Source organism: Verticillium nonalfalfae (assembly GCF_003724135.2).
Source record: "Verticillium nonalfalfae strain VnAa140/NRRL 66861 chromosome Unknown scaffold_37, whole genome shotgun sequence".
In the NCBI taxonomy this organism is placed as follows: Eukaryota; Fungi; Ascomycota; class Sordariomycetes; order Glomerellales; family Plectosphaerellaceae; genus Verticillium; species Verticillium nonalfalfae.
Genome location: NW_021167262.1, coordinates 165,219 through 185,047, shown reverse-complemented (window position 1 = coordinate 185,047; position 19,829 = coordinate 165,219). Strand labels below are relative to the sequence as shown.

The 19,829-nt window shown below is 55.2% G+C and overlaps 5 protein-coding genes across 5 annotated transcripts; 3 read left to right on the top strand and 2 right to left on the bottom strand.

Moving 5' to 3' along the window:
• Positions 1-297: 297 nt before the first annotated feature.
• Positions 298-1,626, top strand: D7B24_005750 (uncharacterized protein; the record flags this gene model as incomplete). Its single annotated transcript, XM_028639899.1, has 2 exons — positions 298-869; positions 942-1,626. The coding sequence occupies 2 exons, from the start codon at positions 298-300 to the stop codon at positions 1,624-1,626; spliced, it is 1,257 nt and encodes a 418-aa protein (XP_028495826.1).
• Positions 1,627-2,682: 1,056 nt separating this feature from the next.
• D7B24_005749 (uncharacterized protein) lies at positions 2,683-3,159 on the top strand (the record flags this gene model as incomplete). Its single annotated transcript, XM_028639898.1, has 1 exon — positions 2,683-3,159. The coding sequence occupies one exon, from the start codon at positions 2,683-2,685 to the stop codon at positions 3,157-3,159; it is 477 nt and encodes a 158-aa protein (XP_028495825.1).
• A 1,197-nt stretch (positions 3,160-4,356) lies between these two features.
• On the bottom strand, positions 4,357-6,571 carry D7B24_005748 (uncharacterized protein; the record flags this gene model as incomplete). Its single annotated transcript, XM_028639897.1, has 2 exons — positions 4,357-6,159; positions 6,233-6,571. The coding sequence occupies 2 exons, from the start codon at positions 6,569-6,571 to the stop codon at positions 4,357-4,359; spliced, it is 2,142 nt and encodes a 713-aa protein (XP_028495824.1).
• Positions 6,572-9,268: 2,697 nt separating this feature from the next.
• On the bottom strand, positions 9,269-12,171 carry D7B24_005747 (uncharacterized protein; the record flags this gene model as incomplete). Its single annotated transcript, XM_028639896.1, has 7 exons — positions 9,269-9,317; positions 9,374-9,849; positions 9,922-11,224; positions 11,280-11,457; positions 11,551-11,809; positions 11,860-11,985; positions 12,043-12,171. 7 exons carry the CDS (start codon positions 12,169-12,171, stop codon positions 9,269-9,271), a joined length of 2,520 nt encoding a protein of 839 aa, XP_028495823.1.
• Positions 12,172-16,256: 4,085 nt separating this feature from the next.
• On the top strand, positions 16,257-17,663 carry D7B24_005746 (uncharacterized protein; the record flags this gene model as incomplete). Its single annotated transcript, XM_028639895.1, has 4 exons — positions 16,257-16,298; positions 16,362-16,509; positions 17,247-17,521; positions 17,583-17,663. 4 exons carry the CDS (start codon positions 16,257-16,259, stop codon positions 17,661-17,663), a joined length of 546 nt encoding a protein of 181 aa, XP_028495822.1.
• Between the last annotated feature and the right edge of the window lie 2,166 nt (positions 17,664-19,829).

Below are 19,829 nucleotides of genomic sequence, written 5' to 3'. Positions count from 1 at the left end.
CATCAGATTACAACACCACCAAGAAGACGGGTGTACCGCGCGCTTAGCCCTGTCCCTCAACCTGAACCTGACCCAGCGCCAACGACGTTGGCATCACTCCACTGCACGACTGTGGAGGGTCTCTTGACCAAGCCAGCTTACGAGTCTTGAGCTGTGTGCTCAGAAAGCTCGGCACTCTGGACTTGATACTCTCTGTCCAGGACACTTGAGCGAACGCTTGATATAATACGGAGCTCGTAACTCGCCGTCACGCACGAAGCCTCCTTTGCCACCAAAGAAAAACGTAGGCCCGACGATATGGTCGTGTCGACGCCCCAGCAAGGGCTCAACATGCCCAAGTATGTCCTCACGCCGAGCCCACGCAGCGGCCGACCTGGCGTAGGGCGCATGCCCAGCATCGCCGAACATGGCGCGCCACAGCTACAGTACCCGCAAGATACGCCATCTCGCCCACCGCATCGCCGTGCGAGTTCCCTGCCCGTGACGCCGCGCCGTCCCCAACGCCATCGGCCGGCGCGGTATCGTTCTGCCTCGACCAGCGCAACGGGGTCGCCGCCCCAGAATCAGCCGCAGCAGTACACCTTTTTTCAGCAGCTCCAACAGCAGAACGTTCCACCGTACCCCCCGCCATCGTACTATCCCCGCCATAGCAAGGAGCCTCTGTGGCCGAGCCCGCTGAGGAACAGCGTTGCCTGGGACTCGCCGGATCGGGAGGTCGTGACGGAGAAAAAGGGGCGGCGAGAGAGGATCACAGAGAACGCGTGGGTTGCGCGCAGGGGAGGGTGGTGCCGTATCTGCCTGATTATGCTCTTCTTCGTTCTGATCATCGTCGGTCTGTCTGTTGGATTGGCTCTTGGCTTACGAAAAGGGTACGTTTTTTCCCCTTTTGCTTCTTTTGGTTGCTCATCTCGCTATCATGTTTCGTGACTTACAAGACCCAGCGCAAACAACGGCACATCGGAGCCGTCGACATCACCAGCGTCACCAGCGGCGTATCCCGCCGGCTCCTTTTCCTTCCAGACGGCATTGACGACTTCGTCATCAGACTGCACGTCCGACCCGGCGACCTGGCGCTGCCCTCCTTTCACAACCCACGCCGAGGATCCCTCGGCCGCGGGCGCCACCTTTTTCTGGACTATCACCGCGCCTGACGCAGGCGCCGACAGACCGGATTACACCGTGTCGAGCGCAGAGAACCCCTTTGCGCCGCGCTTCCGCAACGTGACCATGATGCTACGTGACGGCAACACGGTAAACGAGCGGCTCGAGTTCGAGATCGAGATGGACCGAGATGTCGTGCCAGGGAACCACACGGCGACTGGGGCCACGTGCTCGTACGACACTATCTTCAGGGGCGTGGTCTGGACTGACAAGGTCAAGGGCGGCGACAGGAAGCGGACGTCAATGGCGGATGCGGGCGATGCGGCCGAGGACGCAGACTGGAGAGAGTGGCCTGGGGAGGTGGAGATCCAGCAGGTCAGCAAGAAGGGGCCGAGCTGTCGCGAGGGGTCTGGGACGGTGATCCCCGTCGCGGCCGGGGCCGGGCAGTGTACGTGCCGTTATGCCAACTATGACCTTGATGAGGCGAAGAGACGGCGGAGGAGCCGGGCGGCGAGTCTGTCTTGAGCTGGTGGTGCGCCCTTGTGAGGCGTGTAATGTCGTGGGCCTGGGCCGTACGGGCTGGAACATGTGGAGGATAAGATACCATGCTAGTAATAACTGATACCCCCTTTTTATTTACGCGTGGCAGCGCGAGATGGCCAAGTGACGTCTGGCAAGCGGAAGAGATATCTTTTTCGGCATCCTTTGGCTAGACTGACCTGTTGGAGCTAGAAGTGGATTGGGCGTAAGGATCAAATGTCTGAGGTTCTCAGCAAAGTCTGGAGAGATGCATTCAGTCAGCTCTACCTTTTCCATTGCTTGGGTTCACGATGGTGTAGCCGCTCTACTCTTGACCTCTAACCGTTGATACCCGAGGAAGGGAAGCCTTGAAATGGAAGCCAAAGAACGACAGGCATGCAGCTGTAGGGTTTGCTGACTAGATACCTAGGTAGATAAAGAAAGTACCTGATGTAGGTAGAACAACATCCGGAGCAAAAGTACCAAGGCAAGTGAGGTGGGCGGCGAGAACAGCGGATGGAATCATCACCTTGCTCTTTCCATCCGTTTCAAGAAGAGCAGGAGCATCTAACTAACCAGGCCGCCCCTTCCTTCTATCTTCGCTGCTACTATTTACCCCCTTCTGAATATTTCTTCCTGGGTAGGTAGGTACGCGGGTCAAGCCCCCGTCTACATCCCATCATCTCTGGGTGTAGTTACTTCTTCATTTCTGCCAGCTTCAACCACCGCAACCTTCTCTCAAATTCACGTTTTGTTTGCGACTAATGCCGAGAGTAGACTGTCAAAAGCCACTGCAAGCCGTTCGAGCGAATAAGTCAAGGCTTTGAATGCTGTACGATCGTTTCGTCCTTCTTTTCTTCACTCAGCTTCGACGAACCTCCGGCGCCCTGGAACGCTGTTCAAGCACCGGCACTCTGTCCTGATTACGAACACCGTCCCGCTCATTGAGTGGTTTCCTGGTCCCAGATCTCTCAGGGGTCTGCGAACAATCTTCCATTCTTTTCTTCTTCTCCGTTTTCGGCAAGCTTCCTCCTTAGCTGTTACGCAGGAGAGCCAAACACAATGGCTAGCAAAGTCCAGGACTTGAGTGTTACCAACAAGCAACTTTCGATCAAAAACATCGAGGGATCCGTTTTCTTGTTCTACAACTGCAATCCCGACCAAGTCGTTGGTGCTGATGCATCCACCATCACTGTCGACAACGTAGCGGGGAACGTCTACATATTACACACAACGCACCTTGAGAAGCATCTACCGATGCCTGTATCTGTGCGCGGCTCTCGAATGACCGTGGCTTCCAATGTCGTGTTCAAAGAAGGTATCGTCGTCGTGCAAAATGTCGAGTCAGACCTGATTCGTGTGCACTCGAACAACTCCTCGGCCCAGGCAGTCAAGATACGACATGTCAGCGGCAACGTCATCTCGGAAGGCGGCGTCCCTGTGAATGTCCGGATCAGCGAGTGGGACGGCGAGTTTACTGCCTCCCTTCCATCAACCATAGAGCTAGCTCAAATCATGGAGAAGGCCGCTTCCGCATAGAATGCAGGCGAACATGCTCAGCGAAGCAGGTCGGGTGGTGGTAGGAACGTCAGCTCAGCTGCCCAAACCCGTCTGAAGGGATTGCGCCGCGAAAAGAAAGAGCGCCTCCGACATCAAGTGTCACAGCACCATGAAGCCGCTTTGAATGCGTCCTCATCCTATCCTTCGTCTCAGGAGAGACTCCCCCGCGGACAAAGCCTCTATCAAACCGACTACACACCGCATATTCATGGATCTTCAAGAGAGGTTATAGCCGGTCGCGCCTGGCGTGCCCGACATACGGGGCCTGATACTGATCAATTTAGTCACGAGTCTCGACGAGGCTGGCCCACGTGGCTTACGTACGAGCTAGATCGAACAACATCCTCGGGCTCGACGAGGATCGGCCTCGAAACCCGAGCCCGTCGCGGCCAGTATGGCAATGACAGCCATTCTGTGCCTCCGTATGGTGAACGCGCGCAAAACAGCGAGGCGATGTTTTCATACGACGACTACAACGAGAACGAGAATGTGGATTGGGCCAGTATGAATATGCAAAGCAGAAAACGTCAGAGATCCGAAGTCGACGAAGTCGACGAGCCCGCCGACGCCCATTCCGACAAGAGAATGAGGATTTGAAGGTTGCAGAGTGCGTGAGCGACTGGAGGAGGGATCGCGGTATCGAGGAAGATGATCGGACAGTTGTCTTGTGCTTTATGAATTGCTATGCCTGGAAAAGGGCACGTTGTGGTACGCATACTTGTCGCCGAGTTTACGGTGACCGGTGTTGGCGCTGTATTAACCACACCTGGTTGCAAAGGTGACTTTATCAAGTCCAGTAAAAGGAAAGGGAGTTGTTGCAATCCTGTCTTTGTCGAGCTCGCGCAGGAAGTCTCATGCTCCAAGTTGCTCGACCTAGTTGCTCAATGTTAAGAAGATATCATGAAGTAGCCCCAAGGCCGGACTGGGTGACAACCAGTAGTATTATCCAGCAGGCTGCCTCAGCCATTCATTACAGATATGATACAATAAGAGACCATTTTGACCCGCTATATACAGGGTCGGGGGCCAAGTCGATACTGACCCGTCTATATGTGGAAAGTTCCACTTCATGTCCAAACGCACTATGCCATCACTCTCTCTAGGTTATCTCTCCGGGACGGGCTGTGGCCGTCCAGTGTCTTTGGAACAACGAAAATGCGGCCATGACCTGCCCACTCAGCCCTTGCGCGCCAGATACGCCCAGAACAGCAGCACCATCCACGCGACGCGCCACACGCACGCCAGCACCTCGCGGCCCATCAGCCCGAGCGACGTCCGCGGCCTCGCCGACGCGGCACGCCACGACGAGCCGAGCGAGCGCGACTTGCCGCTGTCGTAGAGGTCGTCCCTGTATATGTCGATGCGCGGACCGCTCTTCTCGGCCCAGCCCCACTTCTTGCCGTGGTGCTTGTGGCGGCCTGTCGAGCCCGCGCGCGCGGCGCCGCCACTGCCGCCGAAGCCGTTGGCGGAGGACGTCAGGGACGAGCTGCGGAGGCGCGAGGAACGGTACTGCGAGGAGCCGGAGGCGGCCGTGGTCGAGTTGTGGTGGGCATAGTAGCCGTCGTCCTCGACCTTGTCCTTGTAGGTGGGCAGGAGGCCGCCGGCGCCGGGGCTCTGGTCGGCGGCGAGGGTGAAGGGGGTGAAGCCCAGCACGGGCATGAGGAGGGCGCGGACGACAATGGCCGCGAGGCAGACGACGCCAAAGACGGCGTACTTGATGAAGGTCGAGATCTGGTTCGGCAGGTGGCAGAGGTGCGTCTGCAGTGTCTGCTGTGGCGAGCCGGGGAGCGGCTTTCCGTGGTCGTCCACGGGGTTGAAGAGGCTGACCATGACGAAGCCGGGCGTGGGCACACCCATGGCCATGTTCAAGCTCTTGACGGTGATCTCGCGCACGTTGTTCTTGCTGTCGGAGTGGACGACCTCGCAGTAGTCGTGATCGTCGCCCGAGAAGGCATGGACGACATTGCCGATGCTCTTGACGAGCTTGACCGAGTCCACCTCGCTCAGCACGTTCTGGTACTGATAGCCCCTCGAGACGGAGATCGCGTTGCGGTGATCCGGCTTCACGGGCTCCGTCTGCCCGGCAGGCTTCGGCAGCGGAGGCCAGTGCTCCCTAAGGGGGCCACAAGGCGTGCCGGAGTCCCTGTAGAGCGGAACATGGGAGAGAAGAATGGTGGGGAAGTCGCCGTTGGCCTTGTCGGGGTTGAGGCGCGGAACGTTGTCGAGATTCGGCCGGGAGACGTCTTCGACCTCGTGCTTGAAGGCGACCTCGCCGACCTCGCCGCGCCAGAACCGGAGCTCCTTCTCAACCGCCTTTTGCTTCAAGGACTGAACATTCTGGAGGAAAATGTTTGCGGGTTCGTAGATGGACTTCAGGTCGACCCGAGTGAGGGCGTCGGATGAGTCGGCGCTCAGCGAGACGGTGTCGACGGACACGATCGTATGGTTGCCAATGACGTCGACCCGGTTGCCGTCACCAAAGAAGGCGCTGAAACGGTCGCGCACGGGGATCTTGATCTCGTCGCCGAATCCCAAATCGTGGTTGCCCGGCAGCCCAGCGACGAGTTTCCGCCCCCTCTGCCAGGGACCGGGCTGCTCGCCATCGGTGTTCCAGTCCTTGATGAACATGTCGCTGAAGCGCGCGTATTCCTTCAGCCAAAACCCTTCTCCGTACTTCTTGTTCCACGTTTTGACGTGCTTCTCCTCGCTCTTGGGTCGGTGGCCGGCCGCCCACCTAGGATCGCTGAAGTCGCCCACGGCCGTCTTCCATTCCCGGCCGCCGTCGAACAGATCGCCGAGGAAGAAGACCGAGTCGGGCTGCAGCTGGGCTCGCAGCTGTCTGTAGCCCTTGCGCAAGTAGTTGTCTGTGATGAGCACGGTGAGCTCCGACAGGAGCCACGGCCGATCAGGGTAGGAGTGCGGATCGATGAGCTGGGGGTCGGCGACGAAGATGAGGTGGTGAGGGGTAGCTCCTGCTGGCTGCAACACGGGCGGCATCAGTCTCGAAGGCTCTCCTCGTCTGGGGCGGCCAGGTATGCACAGAGCGACTTACCCATTTCTCCCACTTGTCCCATCTGCAACTGGCGACGCGGCTGTCGAACACCCAGTATTCTCCCCACAACATGAGCAGCACAAAGAAGCCCACCAGCAAGTGGGGGAAGCTGAGGAGGCGCCGCGCCGTCAGGTTCATCCTGACCTGCCACGCGGCTCGTGTGAGAAGGTTGGCCAGCAGGCTGGACCGGTTGTTTCGCAGAGCCTTGACCGATTGCTGCAGCGCTTGGAGGGCACCAGCAAGGAGGTGTCGGCAGTTGGCGGCGACGCTGTTGTTGCGTCGCACCCGCGGGAGGTATCCTGTGTTGGGCCCAAAGCCATTGCTATACGAGGGAGCCATGCTCCATCACCTGGTGCTGCGACTCTCCGGCCTGTGTGGATGCGCGGCCAGGCAGCCGGCGATGCCTCGCGACGCGAAGTCAAGATGTCGGGTCGATTTTGGCTGAGCGAGCGAGTGCGAGCTCTTGTGCGGCTGCGGACAGATGCGGGTCGCGCAAGGTGCGGTCACAGAGAGAAACAGGCTTCGCTGTGCTGTGTTTCGTCGGGTGTTCGTATTCTCGGCGGCCTTGAGCTCACTCAGGATCAAGCACCTGCTGGACGGGGATTGAGGCTGACGTTTGCTGGCAGGATGGTCTCTCTGATGGAGGCCAGAAGTTGCGCGAGCCCCCTTTGCTGCTGCGCTGCTGAAGAGGACCGCATTTGGGGACCCACCGTGCATGGTCATTTTTAGAGCATGCTCCGGGGTAGGCCCACAGCGCCCCTGAGCCTAACGCCAAGTCGCCAGGCCTAGAACTCGACCTTTCACCGCGATGTGTTCTGTCCTGCTGTGGGTAGAGTTTCATCGTACGTAGCCTCCATCTTGCCCCAGTTGACGTCAGGAAGCTTTGCTGCGCTTCTCTGGGGTTGCTTTGAGAGCCCAATGCCTGAAAGTCATTATCGTGGCGCGTGCTGATGGGCCTGCTCCTGGCCTTACCTTATGTAATCAGACTTATGCCACCGTACCTACCTACCTGACTTTACCTCGTGGTACCTATGTAGGTACCTTAGGTAGGTAGATGCTTCGGTAGGCAAGGCATCGTACCAGGAACCCACCCCTTCATCATGCCACATGCCCCATGTCCAAGGTCAGAACAAGAACCCGATTCTTCAGCAAACCTTGAAGACACATTTTTGATTCTTTGAGCACAGTATCAGCCACAAAAGTATAATTCCTTTCTCCTTCACAACAGCACTACGGGCCGCGCCACTCCTCGATTCCCAGCTCTGAGCTCTCTTGTCCGGTATCTTTCCGAACACCACGATGACCCTGAGCGGTCAGCATGGCAGCCCTGCGGCTCAATACCACTTGGCAGCAGCCGTTTGAACCCCGAGCACGGGATCGACGTGGAAAACTGATCATTCTTTATCGAGAATTAGTTGCTTCCAAATTTATCGCATGCAAACTCGTCACATCACCAGGGAGCCAAAACGGTGGGACCCCTGCGAAGGGCGTGTGAATAGGCACGGGGTATAGAGTCTTGACTTCGCCATGGCATGGAGCAACCATCATAGGCATGCAGCAGCATCCTGACAGTCACGTTTCTGACACGTCGTTTCTGCCCACACGCTTCCAAGTCACAGGCCTCGGATGGGTGCGAAACACCATGTCCCTTGAAAGGGCGACATCGCAGACGATCTCTGGGTCGGTTTGAGGGGTAGCTCTTGGTGAGAAACAACGCCGCCAGGGACTCTACTCCCAAGCTACCTGTAGGTCGGTAGAGGAACCTAGGAGACCAGACCGTTTCCATGCGCACACATACCTCTGTTCTGCCAAGACCAGGGGAGCTCAAGTCTCCATGCGCTGGCAAGGTACGCATGTAAGGCTTGGTAGAGTGGGCAGACAGAGTGATCATGCCAAAGATATATCACCATGCGCGCCATCCGAAGACTGGGAGCCTGCCTCGTCCCGCCCGCTCGACCGAGCGTTATCCTGATCAAAAATGGCGGCCGGGATACGGCCTCACGCTGACATTGAAAGATAGGCTTTCGGTCGGGCCTACGCGACAACGCACACTATCTCAGATACACATCATGGCGATCAACCATGCGATGAATCGATCATGAGACTTGAATCCATACCTTGAGGAACGAGGACCCCCGGCACTTGTCCCCCAACTGCACACCCTCTTTCCCATATCACCCAACTCTGCTTGACAAACACTCCCATGGCAGTTTGCGTGATGCTGATCCCGGACCCGACGGAACGGAAGCCCAGACGTGTCGATGGCCGTGCGACGCCGTACGACGGTTGTCCACATGTCCTTCTCATGAGTAAACGGAGGGCAATATGCCAAACCGTGGGTCGCCAACCCCCGGTACCAGTGTTGACCTCCGCGCCCATCACCAGCAATGGCAATATGGAACCTGCCCCCCCGAGATATGTCCCTACCACCCCCGCACCCGCCGCATGTCACGGCACATCATGTGCAGAACAATGGCATTCATGGCTGCTTCTAGTGATCACCGTTATCTCAATGGCACAGGTCACGAGGGGCTATCAGAGCATGGAGCCTGCATAAGACGTCATGGATAAACACGCCGAAAGAGAACGAAGGAGCATCAACAGATGAGTTTGACCAGTGCTATGCCTGCTGTCCATGCAAGGCGTCCCATCCTGAAAGGAGTACAGACGCATTCTGAGTCGTGGAATCGCGCCCAGCTATTCTCCCGGAACTCATGACCTCAGAATCGTGGGGCTTTCGCGACGAAGACGCGAGGTGATATGTCCCAGCCGACTGCGTCCCCACTCCCGCCTTGTTCTAGCGTGGGGTGGACGTTCGAGAAGCCGTCAAGAACGGAAGAGAAGAAGGGAAGAACCCATACAGCAGAAAGCGTCCTGCAGCTGTAATGACAGGCCATCTCAAGTGAGACGACAGGAAACCGTCCCATCTATCCTATCGCTGCCCATAGGCACGGCGATTCCGCAGGCAAAGTCCAACACAAAGAAATCCGGATGACGTGACATTCCCATCCTTGAGCATCTTAGGAAAGTGACTGCTCAGAAAACCCATGTGAAGGACTCCTTAACTTCAAATGGAATGGTATATCTGAGTTCATCATTAGCAAAGTAATAACGAGTAGGAGAGGAGCGGATGGAGCATACTTGACATCGGCTGATGAGGCGCCAATGAGAACGTTGAACGTGCCCTCTTCCGCAATCCAGCTGGGGATCGCGGTGTCATAGTAGCCCACGGCATGCTTGTCGAGGTTGATACGTAAGTGGACAGTCTCGCCAGCTTCCAGGAAGACCTTTTCGAAAGCAACAAGCTCTTTCTCGGGGCGTGGTAACCTTGACTTGTCATCCCGTACATATATTTGCACCGTTTCCGCGCCGGCGACGGACCCAATGTTGCTGACCGCAAAGCAAAGCTCGATGGTGTTATGCGGTGTGAGGATCTTACTGTTGAGGGAAGGTCGCCCGTATTCAAACGTGGTGTAGGACAGCCCGTGACCGAAAGCAAAGAGAGGTTCGACCAGGGCTCTTTCATAGTATCGATAGCCGATGTACAGGCCTTCGCCGTAGTTGACCTTGAGATTCTCTCCCGGCCAGTTGTTGTAAGCAGGGGCATCCTGAATGCGCTTTGGGAAAGTTGACTAGTAGCATATTAGGCTTGAACTTGACTTGTTAGGGTTGTGGAATCGGATACTCACAGGAAGTTTACCACTGGGGTTCTTGAAGCCGAAAAGCACGTCTGCCAGAGCGTTGCCGGCTTCTTGTCCTTGGTACCAGCCTTGAATGATAGCAGGGACTCGGTCGACCCAGGGCATTGTGACAGGAGTGCCTGACTGGTTGATGACGACGGTGCGAGGGTTAGCTTTGACGACAGCTTCGATCAGCCTGTCCTGGCTTCCATCAGACGGCAGATCCATTGTTTGTCGGTCATAACCTTCGGATTCCCATTCAGCATCGAGGCCGACAATAACCACGGCGACATCGGCAGCCTTGGCGGCCTCAACTGCTTCTTGCAGGAAATCGACCTGGTCTTCCTCCTTGAACCCGATCCGGCATCCTCCGTACTTGTGAGTGATACCAAATTGTTTCTGTTTCGCAATTGGGCGAAGTTCGTTGGTCATCTCGACCCTCAGCTCAACTGGTTTACCGGCTTCCATTTCGACCTTGACGAGGTAGTCGACAGAACCATCAAACATGGCCTCACCCTCTTCAGTCCAATCCCACAAGTCCATTTCGAGCTTCCCATTTACGTAGAGCTTTCCTGGCCCGACGCTCATGAAGCTGACGGTGTGTGTACCGGTGGAATTCGAGGTTAGGTAAGTTGTCGCCACGGCAGACCATTCGGGGCCAACTTCGCTAATAGGAGCGGAGTCCCAGAGGAACAAATCCGTGTTTGTTCTTCGTTGCACCACTACGGGGTCGCCCTGAAATTTGTCGCCCGCAAACCACTCGATGCTGACACCTGGTTTGCCTGACTTGTCCTTGCAGAAGCGTGAAGCAACAGGGAGCCACTTATGAATGTGGCAGCCCTGCGCAAAGGTGATCTCGGCTTCGGATGCGGCTCGAATGCTATCCAGGGGTATCGTGTTGTAGTACGGGTTGAGGCTGGCGCTACCACCACCGCCAGCAATGGCTCGGTTAGCATTCGGGCCTATCACTGCAACTCGAGTCGTTTTGGCGTTCAAGGGAAGAACGCCACCCTCGTTCTTGAGAAGAGTGAGACCTTCAGCGCCAGCAGCCCGGATGAGCGCTCTGGTCTCTTCGCGGTTGTCCTCTCTTTCAGCCTGCTCTTCGGCCATGTCATCCCCCTTGAGCCTCTCCACCAGTGTCAAGACGTTCTCGGCGGCGCGGTCAACATCGCCTTCAGAGATTTTGCCGTCTTGAATTGCTTGTGTGACCTTGTCAAATCGCCACTTGGGCGAGTATGGGAACTCGATGTCACAACCAGCCAGGATGGATTCTACCGTGGAGTTGGTGCCACCCCAGTCAGACACAACAGCACTGCATATCGTCAGCAAAACTACCTCCCGTGCATTCCGCAGGGCCTCTGACATACCCATCATAACCCCATTCCCCTCGCAGAATCGTCCTCAACGTGTGGTCATGCATATCGGCATGGGTGCCGTTGATCAAGTTATACGATGTCATGAGGGCCCAAGGGTTGGCCTCGCGGACAGCAATCTCGAAGGGTCGAAGGTAGATCTCACGGAGTGGCCGTTCTTGGATAAGAGAATCTATCGTAAGACGATGTGTTTCTTGCTCATTGCCCACGAAGTCTAGCTAGAGTCAATTCGCCGTTGTTGCAAAACATTAGGAGAGGAACATACGCTTAATAGTAGCTGCAACGCCCTTCTCCTGCAGGCCTCGAATGTACTGGGCAGCAAGCTTGCCGGTCAGGAGGGGGTCTTCGGAGAATGATTCGAAGTTGCGTCCACCCAGAGGATGCCGATGCATACAAACGGTCGGGGCCAGGAGGATATTGGCCGATCTTGCTTTTACTTCATCTGCCAAGTGCTGGCCGACTTCGTAGAGTAGATCCTTGTTCCAGGTCGCCGCAAGCGATACACCGCAGGGGAACAACGCGGCCTACGTTGTTGTGAGTCAAATCTGCTGGATTTATGGACCATTCGACATACCTTAGTGCCTCCAACGAAGATGCCACCACGAGCACCATTAGGACCATCTGACGTCTTGACAGCGGGAATACCCTTCTCAGGAATGGCTTTCGTCCTCCAGAAGTCGGCAGCGGTAAGGAGTGAGACCTACTTCATGGTTAGTTCCCATGTTTGTTTCTACAACCAAAATGTACAATGATCAACCTTCTCTTTCAGCGTCAGCTGGGCAAGCTTCTTTCTGGCAGAAGTTCTTGTGTCTTTCATGAGTTGCTCAAACTTCTGCTGAGGACTGCATGGGGGAGAAAACTCCGTATTGGGCGTTGAGTTGGTCATTTCAGTATCTATTAGTCATGATAAGCTTCTCGTTGACGGCGCCGTCTTGATCTTGGTGCCTGTACCGCTCATTGTCAATGCTCAAACTATGTTGCTCACGACGAATCCAACTAAGGCGCGGGATTCGGGACGGTGGCATCCAAAAGTGGCTCAGAGCTGGGCTTCCACTTCGGGCCGCAAGGCAGGGAGGACAAGTCAAATTGTCAAGTATACAAGCGCAGAAGAAGTAGCGTCGATGAAAAAAAGAGGGTCGATGAAGTTGAGAAGTGTCTTCAGCCTGCAGTGTTCTTGATGGAAAAGATCACCGCTCCACGAGTGCCCAGATCTAATACACGACGAGGCGGAACAGGAAATGTAGGGCAAGGTAGGTCAATGGCACAGACGGTGACGGACTCGAGAAGTCTTATATGAGAAGGAAGGACGGTAGGCAGTGACAGGGGGGTCAGCACGTCTGCTGGGGCTCGCCATCAATAACTGAGCGAGAGCAAGAGAGTGTGGAGGATTACGGTTTGAGTCTTGGCGTACTGGTGAACGAAACATGAAACGGAAGACGAACATCCTCTTCGATCCAAACGGACAGGCAACCTGCCCGTAGCCTTCGCTTCCGACATCTTTGGGGGTAGAGTCTACCCCCTGCGGGTGGTCATCACGCCCTGGGCGGAAAACGGAAGCAAGTCATAGACAATAAGGGAGCGGCCAACGAGGATGAGAGGATCCCCAACCCAGGGTGTGCTAAGGTCCTGTACGTAGCCAAGCCTACGAGGAACCATGGACGTCCAAAGTGGAGAATCGTTGGCCGGTCACTAGACTTCAAACGTGCCATTTTCGAACTGTATTACCGCGAATCTCGCCGTACGTGCAGGCCGGTAGGAACGGACCGGGTGAGCGGTGTTCTCAGGGGCGCCAGGCCTCGCGGTGTTGCATGAGCAATTGGCGCTGACACCGGCATATTCGTTGGCGAGCAATTTAGTCGGTGGGGGACTGTTACCGTATGCGCTAGCGTTTGATACCCTGTATGCCATTCACGGCAGGGTGTGTTCATAAAAGGTCCTGCGTGCTTCTAGCAGCGCTACGTAGCGGCGCGGCACAAGTAGAGCAGCAGCAAGGCAAAAAGGTGGTGGTAAAAGCCAGGGTAGTCCAGAATGAGGAGGCTTCTCCGGCGTCACAAATCTTTCCTGTGCAGTCGTCCATCTGCAGAACTTGAGGGTGCTGAGACGATCCTGGCCACCGAGATTTCTTTCGCATAACTCATTGGCTCGATAGTTCAAATATGTGTCGCCAGCAACAATGCATACGCAAAGCAGCCCTTCCAACGGACACGTCGCACTCTCGACCGAAGAAGAGAATCCGGAGATTTGGAGAAGCGTGAGAATTGGGGGAGAACCAAGATCTCATCAGTCATCCCCGCACCTTTCCAAAGGCAAGGGTCCCTCGCCCTTGTCGATCGCACGAATAGACTCGCCGCGTGGCGAGGGACCCGGAGGCTGGGACCGTCGGCAACAACCACATCTTCCCCATCGGACCTTGGCCGAGGACGGACAGCATTTGATGTGGACAGCTCATAAGAAGCATGTCAATCCCCCGAACCTGTGTAGCAGTGTCAGCTCGAGCTGAGATCTTGATTGCGAAGCACCTTGCAACAGAGGCACCAAGCAAGCGTTGCGACCCAAGTCGTCATCACTGATCTTCTCCGCCACTTCCGAAAGGCCTGACCAAAATCAGATCTGAGACGTTTTGGGGAAAGGGAGACGAGCAAATGAGATGTTTTCCAAGGCTGGACCTCCAACATTATTACAATCTCGATGATTGCGCCGTCTTGCGCCAAACTGATCAAGAGACCACAGAATTGGAGCCTCACCATCTGACAAGTCCCCAAAAATATGAGGCTGTCCGCCTCAAGGACCAAGGGATATGACTATCAGGGTTTGTCTGGCAAACAGGCCCATTTTGTGCGAGGCAGACGCTGGCAATCTTCTTCCCCAAACAGAACGCCGGTGCATGTTCAAATGACACGATCGCCAGTTGTCGAGAGTCAGCTTCAGGCGGGAGAACGAGGCTGGGGCAATTGTCTGCTGGATATGATGATAGGTCCTCGATAGTTCGTTCTCAGTGCTGAGAGTCTTGGGCAAGTCTCCCAGGCGCGGGCCGCCGGGCCGGAAGCCTTGAAACGGAGACGTCGGATTGGCTGGAAGAGCTCGATTCGCTTAGGCCGGGACCTTGGGGGTGGCGTGTGCATCGCTGGATGGGAGATAGATACGATACATGCCAGGCTCTGGAAACGGCAGGGATGTTTTGTCTTCTTGCGATAGGAGCCAGGCGTCCAATTGGCAAAATTGCGGAGTATTCTCATGCCGAGGATTCGAGTATCATTTTTTTTTCTTGCCAGAGGACCGGGTTTTCTGTCAATATTTTGACATGCTGTGTCTCGATCAAAAGCATGACGGTGGCATGTTGTTACTCTCATAACCCGCTGGCATGGCTCTGGTGGCAGAGGAGGCAGTGATCGCCTGCAGTGGGACACATCGATGTCAGTTGACCCTGATCCTAATGCGGCCGATCTCGCGAGACCTAGGCGGGACTTTTTTTCCTTTTTTTTTCTTTTGACTGGCGGACGTCGGTCCGCAATGGTCCGCCGCCCGACATGCGCGGCGCCGAGTCTCGCTACGACGAGAACCATGTCGCGGGCTATGTTACGCGGCACGGGGAATTTGCGTGGGTTGGTGTTATACCTCTGGGAAGCACTCGGCGTCATGGAAAATGACCCGCGACGGATGGACGGTCGGCTTGCTATGTCGTGCTCGGTCGAGGGCGCCCGGCCCGACATGTGAATCCGCTTCGGGCTCGCTGTGTCGCTCGCAAAGAGGACCACTTGGGCCAGTTCGACTAGGCCACTGGGGCTCCAATTGCCGTTATCAACGATGTCCGGCCAGGCACCCTGCCTCAAGCAGCCGCGTCCTGATTTGGCAAAGAAGCCGCCGCGTTCCCATCGATGCTTTTCGGATCGAGCCGAAAAGATTGGACGAAGTCTTGCCGCAGAAAGCCGCCAGGCCAGGACAGGAGGCGGGCATAACATGGTTGCTTTCCGGCCAAATATCGGCTCGGGATGCAAGTCAACATCGCATCGCCCACAGCCCAGCCATAGCTTTGTTACCGTATGCAGGTCGGTCCAGATCTGTCAAAAAGGCTCGCGACAATGATGGCGACTATCGGCGGGTCATGTTGCGCAAGGCCATAAAGTAGGTCAGTAGGTAGATTAGCAGAGTAGATGACTGAGGAACTGGGTCAAGGCAACTCGGGACCAGAGATGAAGTTGAGGCAAGGCCAGCAAAGCAGCCCTTTCCCAACCTGCCTGATGTTGCATCACAGTTTCGACACTGTGTAAAGGTCACACTTGCTGCCACAAGTCTCACCAGAGCTCCCTATGAACACTAATTTCCAGGGAACTCAACAAAGCAAGCACCGCCCCAGTCACCAGTGCATTGAATATTTTGCACGGTACAACGTGTGGCATTCCGCCGCGTACCTACCCTATCTCTCATTGAGTATCAAATCCCGAGGATTAGGGCGTTGATTCAGACACCGAGAAAACAATCATCGTCAACCTCTTCAATACATATGAGGTCAAAGTAGTCTCGCCGATGCCTGCAGTCTCAGTTTCACACCCAGTCGTATATTTGCGTCTAGCATTGCTCGAAGCGACACGTTCTCAGTCGTATCTTCGGTCCTGCTTCCGATCAATCCACCCGTGTACCGCTTGATCCCAACTTCATCCAAACGCCATCATTAATTAACACGTGCGTTGAGAGACGGTATCCAGCGGTTCAGGGGCTCGAAAGAGTAAACCTCCTAGACCAGGCCCGCAGACCCCGTCGCCCTGGCGGAGAAGGGACTCGAATTACCGGTTGCCCTACAGAAGTGGTAGAATTGTCCGAGTAGAGGTTCGACAAGCACCCTGCAGAGCGAGGGCGCTTTGCCACCGCGGCGCATCCTCCGACTGCATTCTTATTTTATTCTCCGAGGTCTCACCACCTGAATACGACCTTTGGTCGGCTCTTTCAAACACAAGCCGACCTTCATTTCAGGACATGGCTGCCAGGCGGAATCACGAGTTCTACGAGCTCTCAGAGGTTCGTTGGTAGTTGCTACGCTCCTCCACTCCAACCCTCATCACTGGACTGACTGGTTTCTAGATTCGACCAGGCTCACATTCTTCTCAAGCAACAGCCAACCTGAGAGTCACGACTTCAGACCCTCACATCGAGCCCTTTTCTCTCAAACAGTTTTGGTCTCAGCACGTCAGCTGTGTTGTCGATTTTGATAAATGTCGCGATCATTTAGGTATGTTGCAGACGTTTCCTACCGTTTCTAGGTCCAGATATGCGTTTCGGTTGTTCCCTGTTCCTGGTAAGCGCATCAACTGCCCCCCAGATCGCTCCGGAAGACTCATCCGCAACCCTCTCTGTTTACCAGTACGGCCGACGTCGTATTCCGCACGCACATGGGGAGCTGGGGGAGGGGGCGTGTGCAGATACAACGCAAGTTTCTCCAAGCGGACCTGCAACATGTTGCTGCTTCGGTACACTTGCATGCTCTGCTCGTGGACTTGCCTCGTTCCGGCTGCAAGTGCGCGTCTTTCTAGAACCCTGACCTTGCCGGATTATTGACCATCTCGACCTGTCTCCGCGAGCAGGCCCCAAACTGGCTGCTGAAAGGCAGCGTCTACTTTCCCATGCGTGCGCTCCACTCCCTGCACACACTCGCACCCCTCACCGAACCACACCTGGCCCTGTCGGTGTATATCTGACGCCGGAACTGTGTCTCCGTGGCTTGGAACAAATGTGTCTTCATTACTCTTGTTGTTTGCGGACCTTTTGTCGTGTCTTCGACTTAATTCCTTCAACCATGTCAAGTCTGGTGATTCGGAACCTCGAACCACCTTACTTTGCGGGCTGGCCGGATTTGGCACGGAGGCGGCATCCGAATTTATTTATGCCTCTTTGCCGTCAACCCTTATCCCCGCCACATCATCTCCCAGAAGACAGCAGCTGACTCAATTTCTTGTTTGCCACGTGAAGCCGTTGAAAGGACATTCTTGGCGTATCTTAGGACTGCCCTGATGGCCGCCATGACCGGCACCCTGGTTGCGCAGCTGTTCGTCCTCGAAGATCAGGACTCGGGCTTCGGCTATACCAACGTAGGCAGGCCGCTGGCGACCTTCTGTTACGCATTTGCCATGTGCACAGTTATCATGGGAACAAGTCGTGCCTGGAGGCTACAACATGCCATGATCAGAGGGAAAGCATTGACTGGAGGGTTTGAAATCATTGTTTTGGCAGGAGTGTCGTTCGTGGTATGTTGCCTACGAGTACCGAAGTCTTATTCGTGGTTCAATGGACTAACTTTATTTACAGCTGATAGTTGTCTTCACTGGCTTTCTTATTGCCCTCGACGTGGTCAAACGAACGACATCTCGGTCAGAAACGGGAGGCTGATTCGTAGTTGACGTCGGGCGAATTGAAAATGTTGTACCAGCGAGAGATCCCGAGGCATTTCTGACGCCCTTGTGCGAGAATGACAGTCGCCGCATCGTACTTTGCTCCTCGTCAGTCATTGAACCCTATGAGGGGACCAAGTGCGGAGCGGAAACGATACCATGCGGACGCTGCATGTGTTCGGTATTCGGGAGAAGAAGTAAGCTCATGAAGAATATCCCGTGTGTCATATGTTTGGATACAACCGGAGTGGTTCGAAAGCCTTCTCTGTAGCCTTGTACGCACCTTTTCTCAGCAGGCCGTACGAGGTCTGATGTAAATGCAATGGCGATCAGAATGAAGGGCAAGCTCTCAGGAAAGGGGCCGCCTGCCAAGGCGTACGCAGGCGAGGAGGGTTGGTTCAGCACCGGGATGCTCGAAGGGCGGCGCTGTCAACAGCTTCTCTCGAGGTACCACGCTCGCAGTAGTTGATGAGCCATCAGTCTAATCAAAACCTGGTATCCAGCCGCCGGAGATTCACAGCCGAGGAATAGTTGCGAATATTGGGTGCGGACATTGGGAGAGGATGAAGTGATGCAAGCTCTGATGGTGAGCATGAGACTGAATATGACAAAGAAAAAGGTTCGGACTGGGGAGGTTGATACTGTCAGGTCCTGCTCAGGCAAAGTCACCAACAGGAACAGGCGAGCACTATTGAGCGTATCTCGCTGTACGAGCTGGTTGACAAGACACGAGACTCCATGTCTAGCCACAATTCTGGATCACTTTTCGTATTCTTATATTCTAGTGTGAATTTATAATGTCCTACATGATACAAGTCCGCTGCACTTGCAGAGCCAGAACGATATTCAGAGAACCTTTGGCAAGGTCAGCTCATTCGTGGCGTAACTGCACCTCAAGGCCAGCAGGAGCACCAGCGAGGCCTTGCGACTGAAGCCCTTGTGAGACGATCAAGCTGGCCTGAGCCTCTATCTCAAGCTCTGTATATTTGTTAAGAGGAGATTACTTCATATATTTAGGTGGTGGTAAAAATACGTGCCGCCGCTTCTCAGCCTCAGTCTTTGAGGCACCAAAGCTTAGGTAGGATAGCGCTCATCGTGGCAAACGACGAAAACATGATTGGAGGCTGATCGATGGTTGTTCTTGGAGCATCGATGATCGTGGAGCTCGCGAGAGCATTTCTTTCTGCTGCTTCATGTTGAACAAGCCCAGGTGAGTCTGACACTCTGTTCAGTTCGGCCAGACCAGTAGTCAGACACTTCCGCCTATGTTCCGCCTCAAGTCATAGGCCATCGATTACTTATCGCCATGGAGTTGCTATTGCGATCGGCCCCTGGCGTCGGTCTTGTTCTATCTCAAACGACATGACTGTAGGTCAAGCTCGGCCAACTCTTGCCAATTGAGCCAAGTCCAGACAAGCCTTGTCGTCGTCGTCGTCGTCGTTGTTGTAGGAAGTACAAAAACTGGACGCGGCTTGAGGGGTTCCTTATGATCTGGTTCGAAACATCAACTTTCGAATACCAAGTAGGTTGGGCTCCAGAAGCTGGCCGGAATGAATCCGTCGTGGTGCTTGTCGCATCTAGGGGGCAAGTTACAGCATACTTGAATTCGATATTTTGAGCGAGTCTTTCGAGTACAAGCAGCCGAACCCGGAGACCATGGCATCCTCTGCCGCAGCTCCTTTCAAGAGGTGCATGGATCGCATCGCGCAGGCGAGGCTTTGTTAGTGTACGAAGGCGGTGGTTCGAGGGGCAAAGTCGGTGCGATCCAGACGGCGCTACTGCCTGGTGTGGTCCCTAATCACACAAGACTACTTTTGGCAACCTTCGTCGCGGTCGTTGTCGCACAATCTGTACTCGTGGCGGATAGACTAGATCAGCACGAGAAGGCGATGTATTTACATGCATGTTGTCTAATCAACAGCCCGTAATTCCAGCTGCCCACGACTATTCTCTGCCCTCTGCGGTTCCGTGCCCACAGTCAGGTCGACGACAAGTAAGATGTTGCTGTCGCCAGCGCGGTTCGTTCGAAACTCTGGGAAGGGTTTTTGGCTAGGGTTGCCAACAGAAGATGATGATGATACCGCGGTCTAGCAAGGGATCTTGCTGTAGCCCTTCTTGAAGAAGACGGATATGTCAACCACTTGGTTGATCGCGCCCTGTGAAG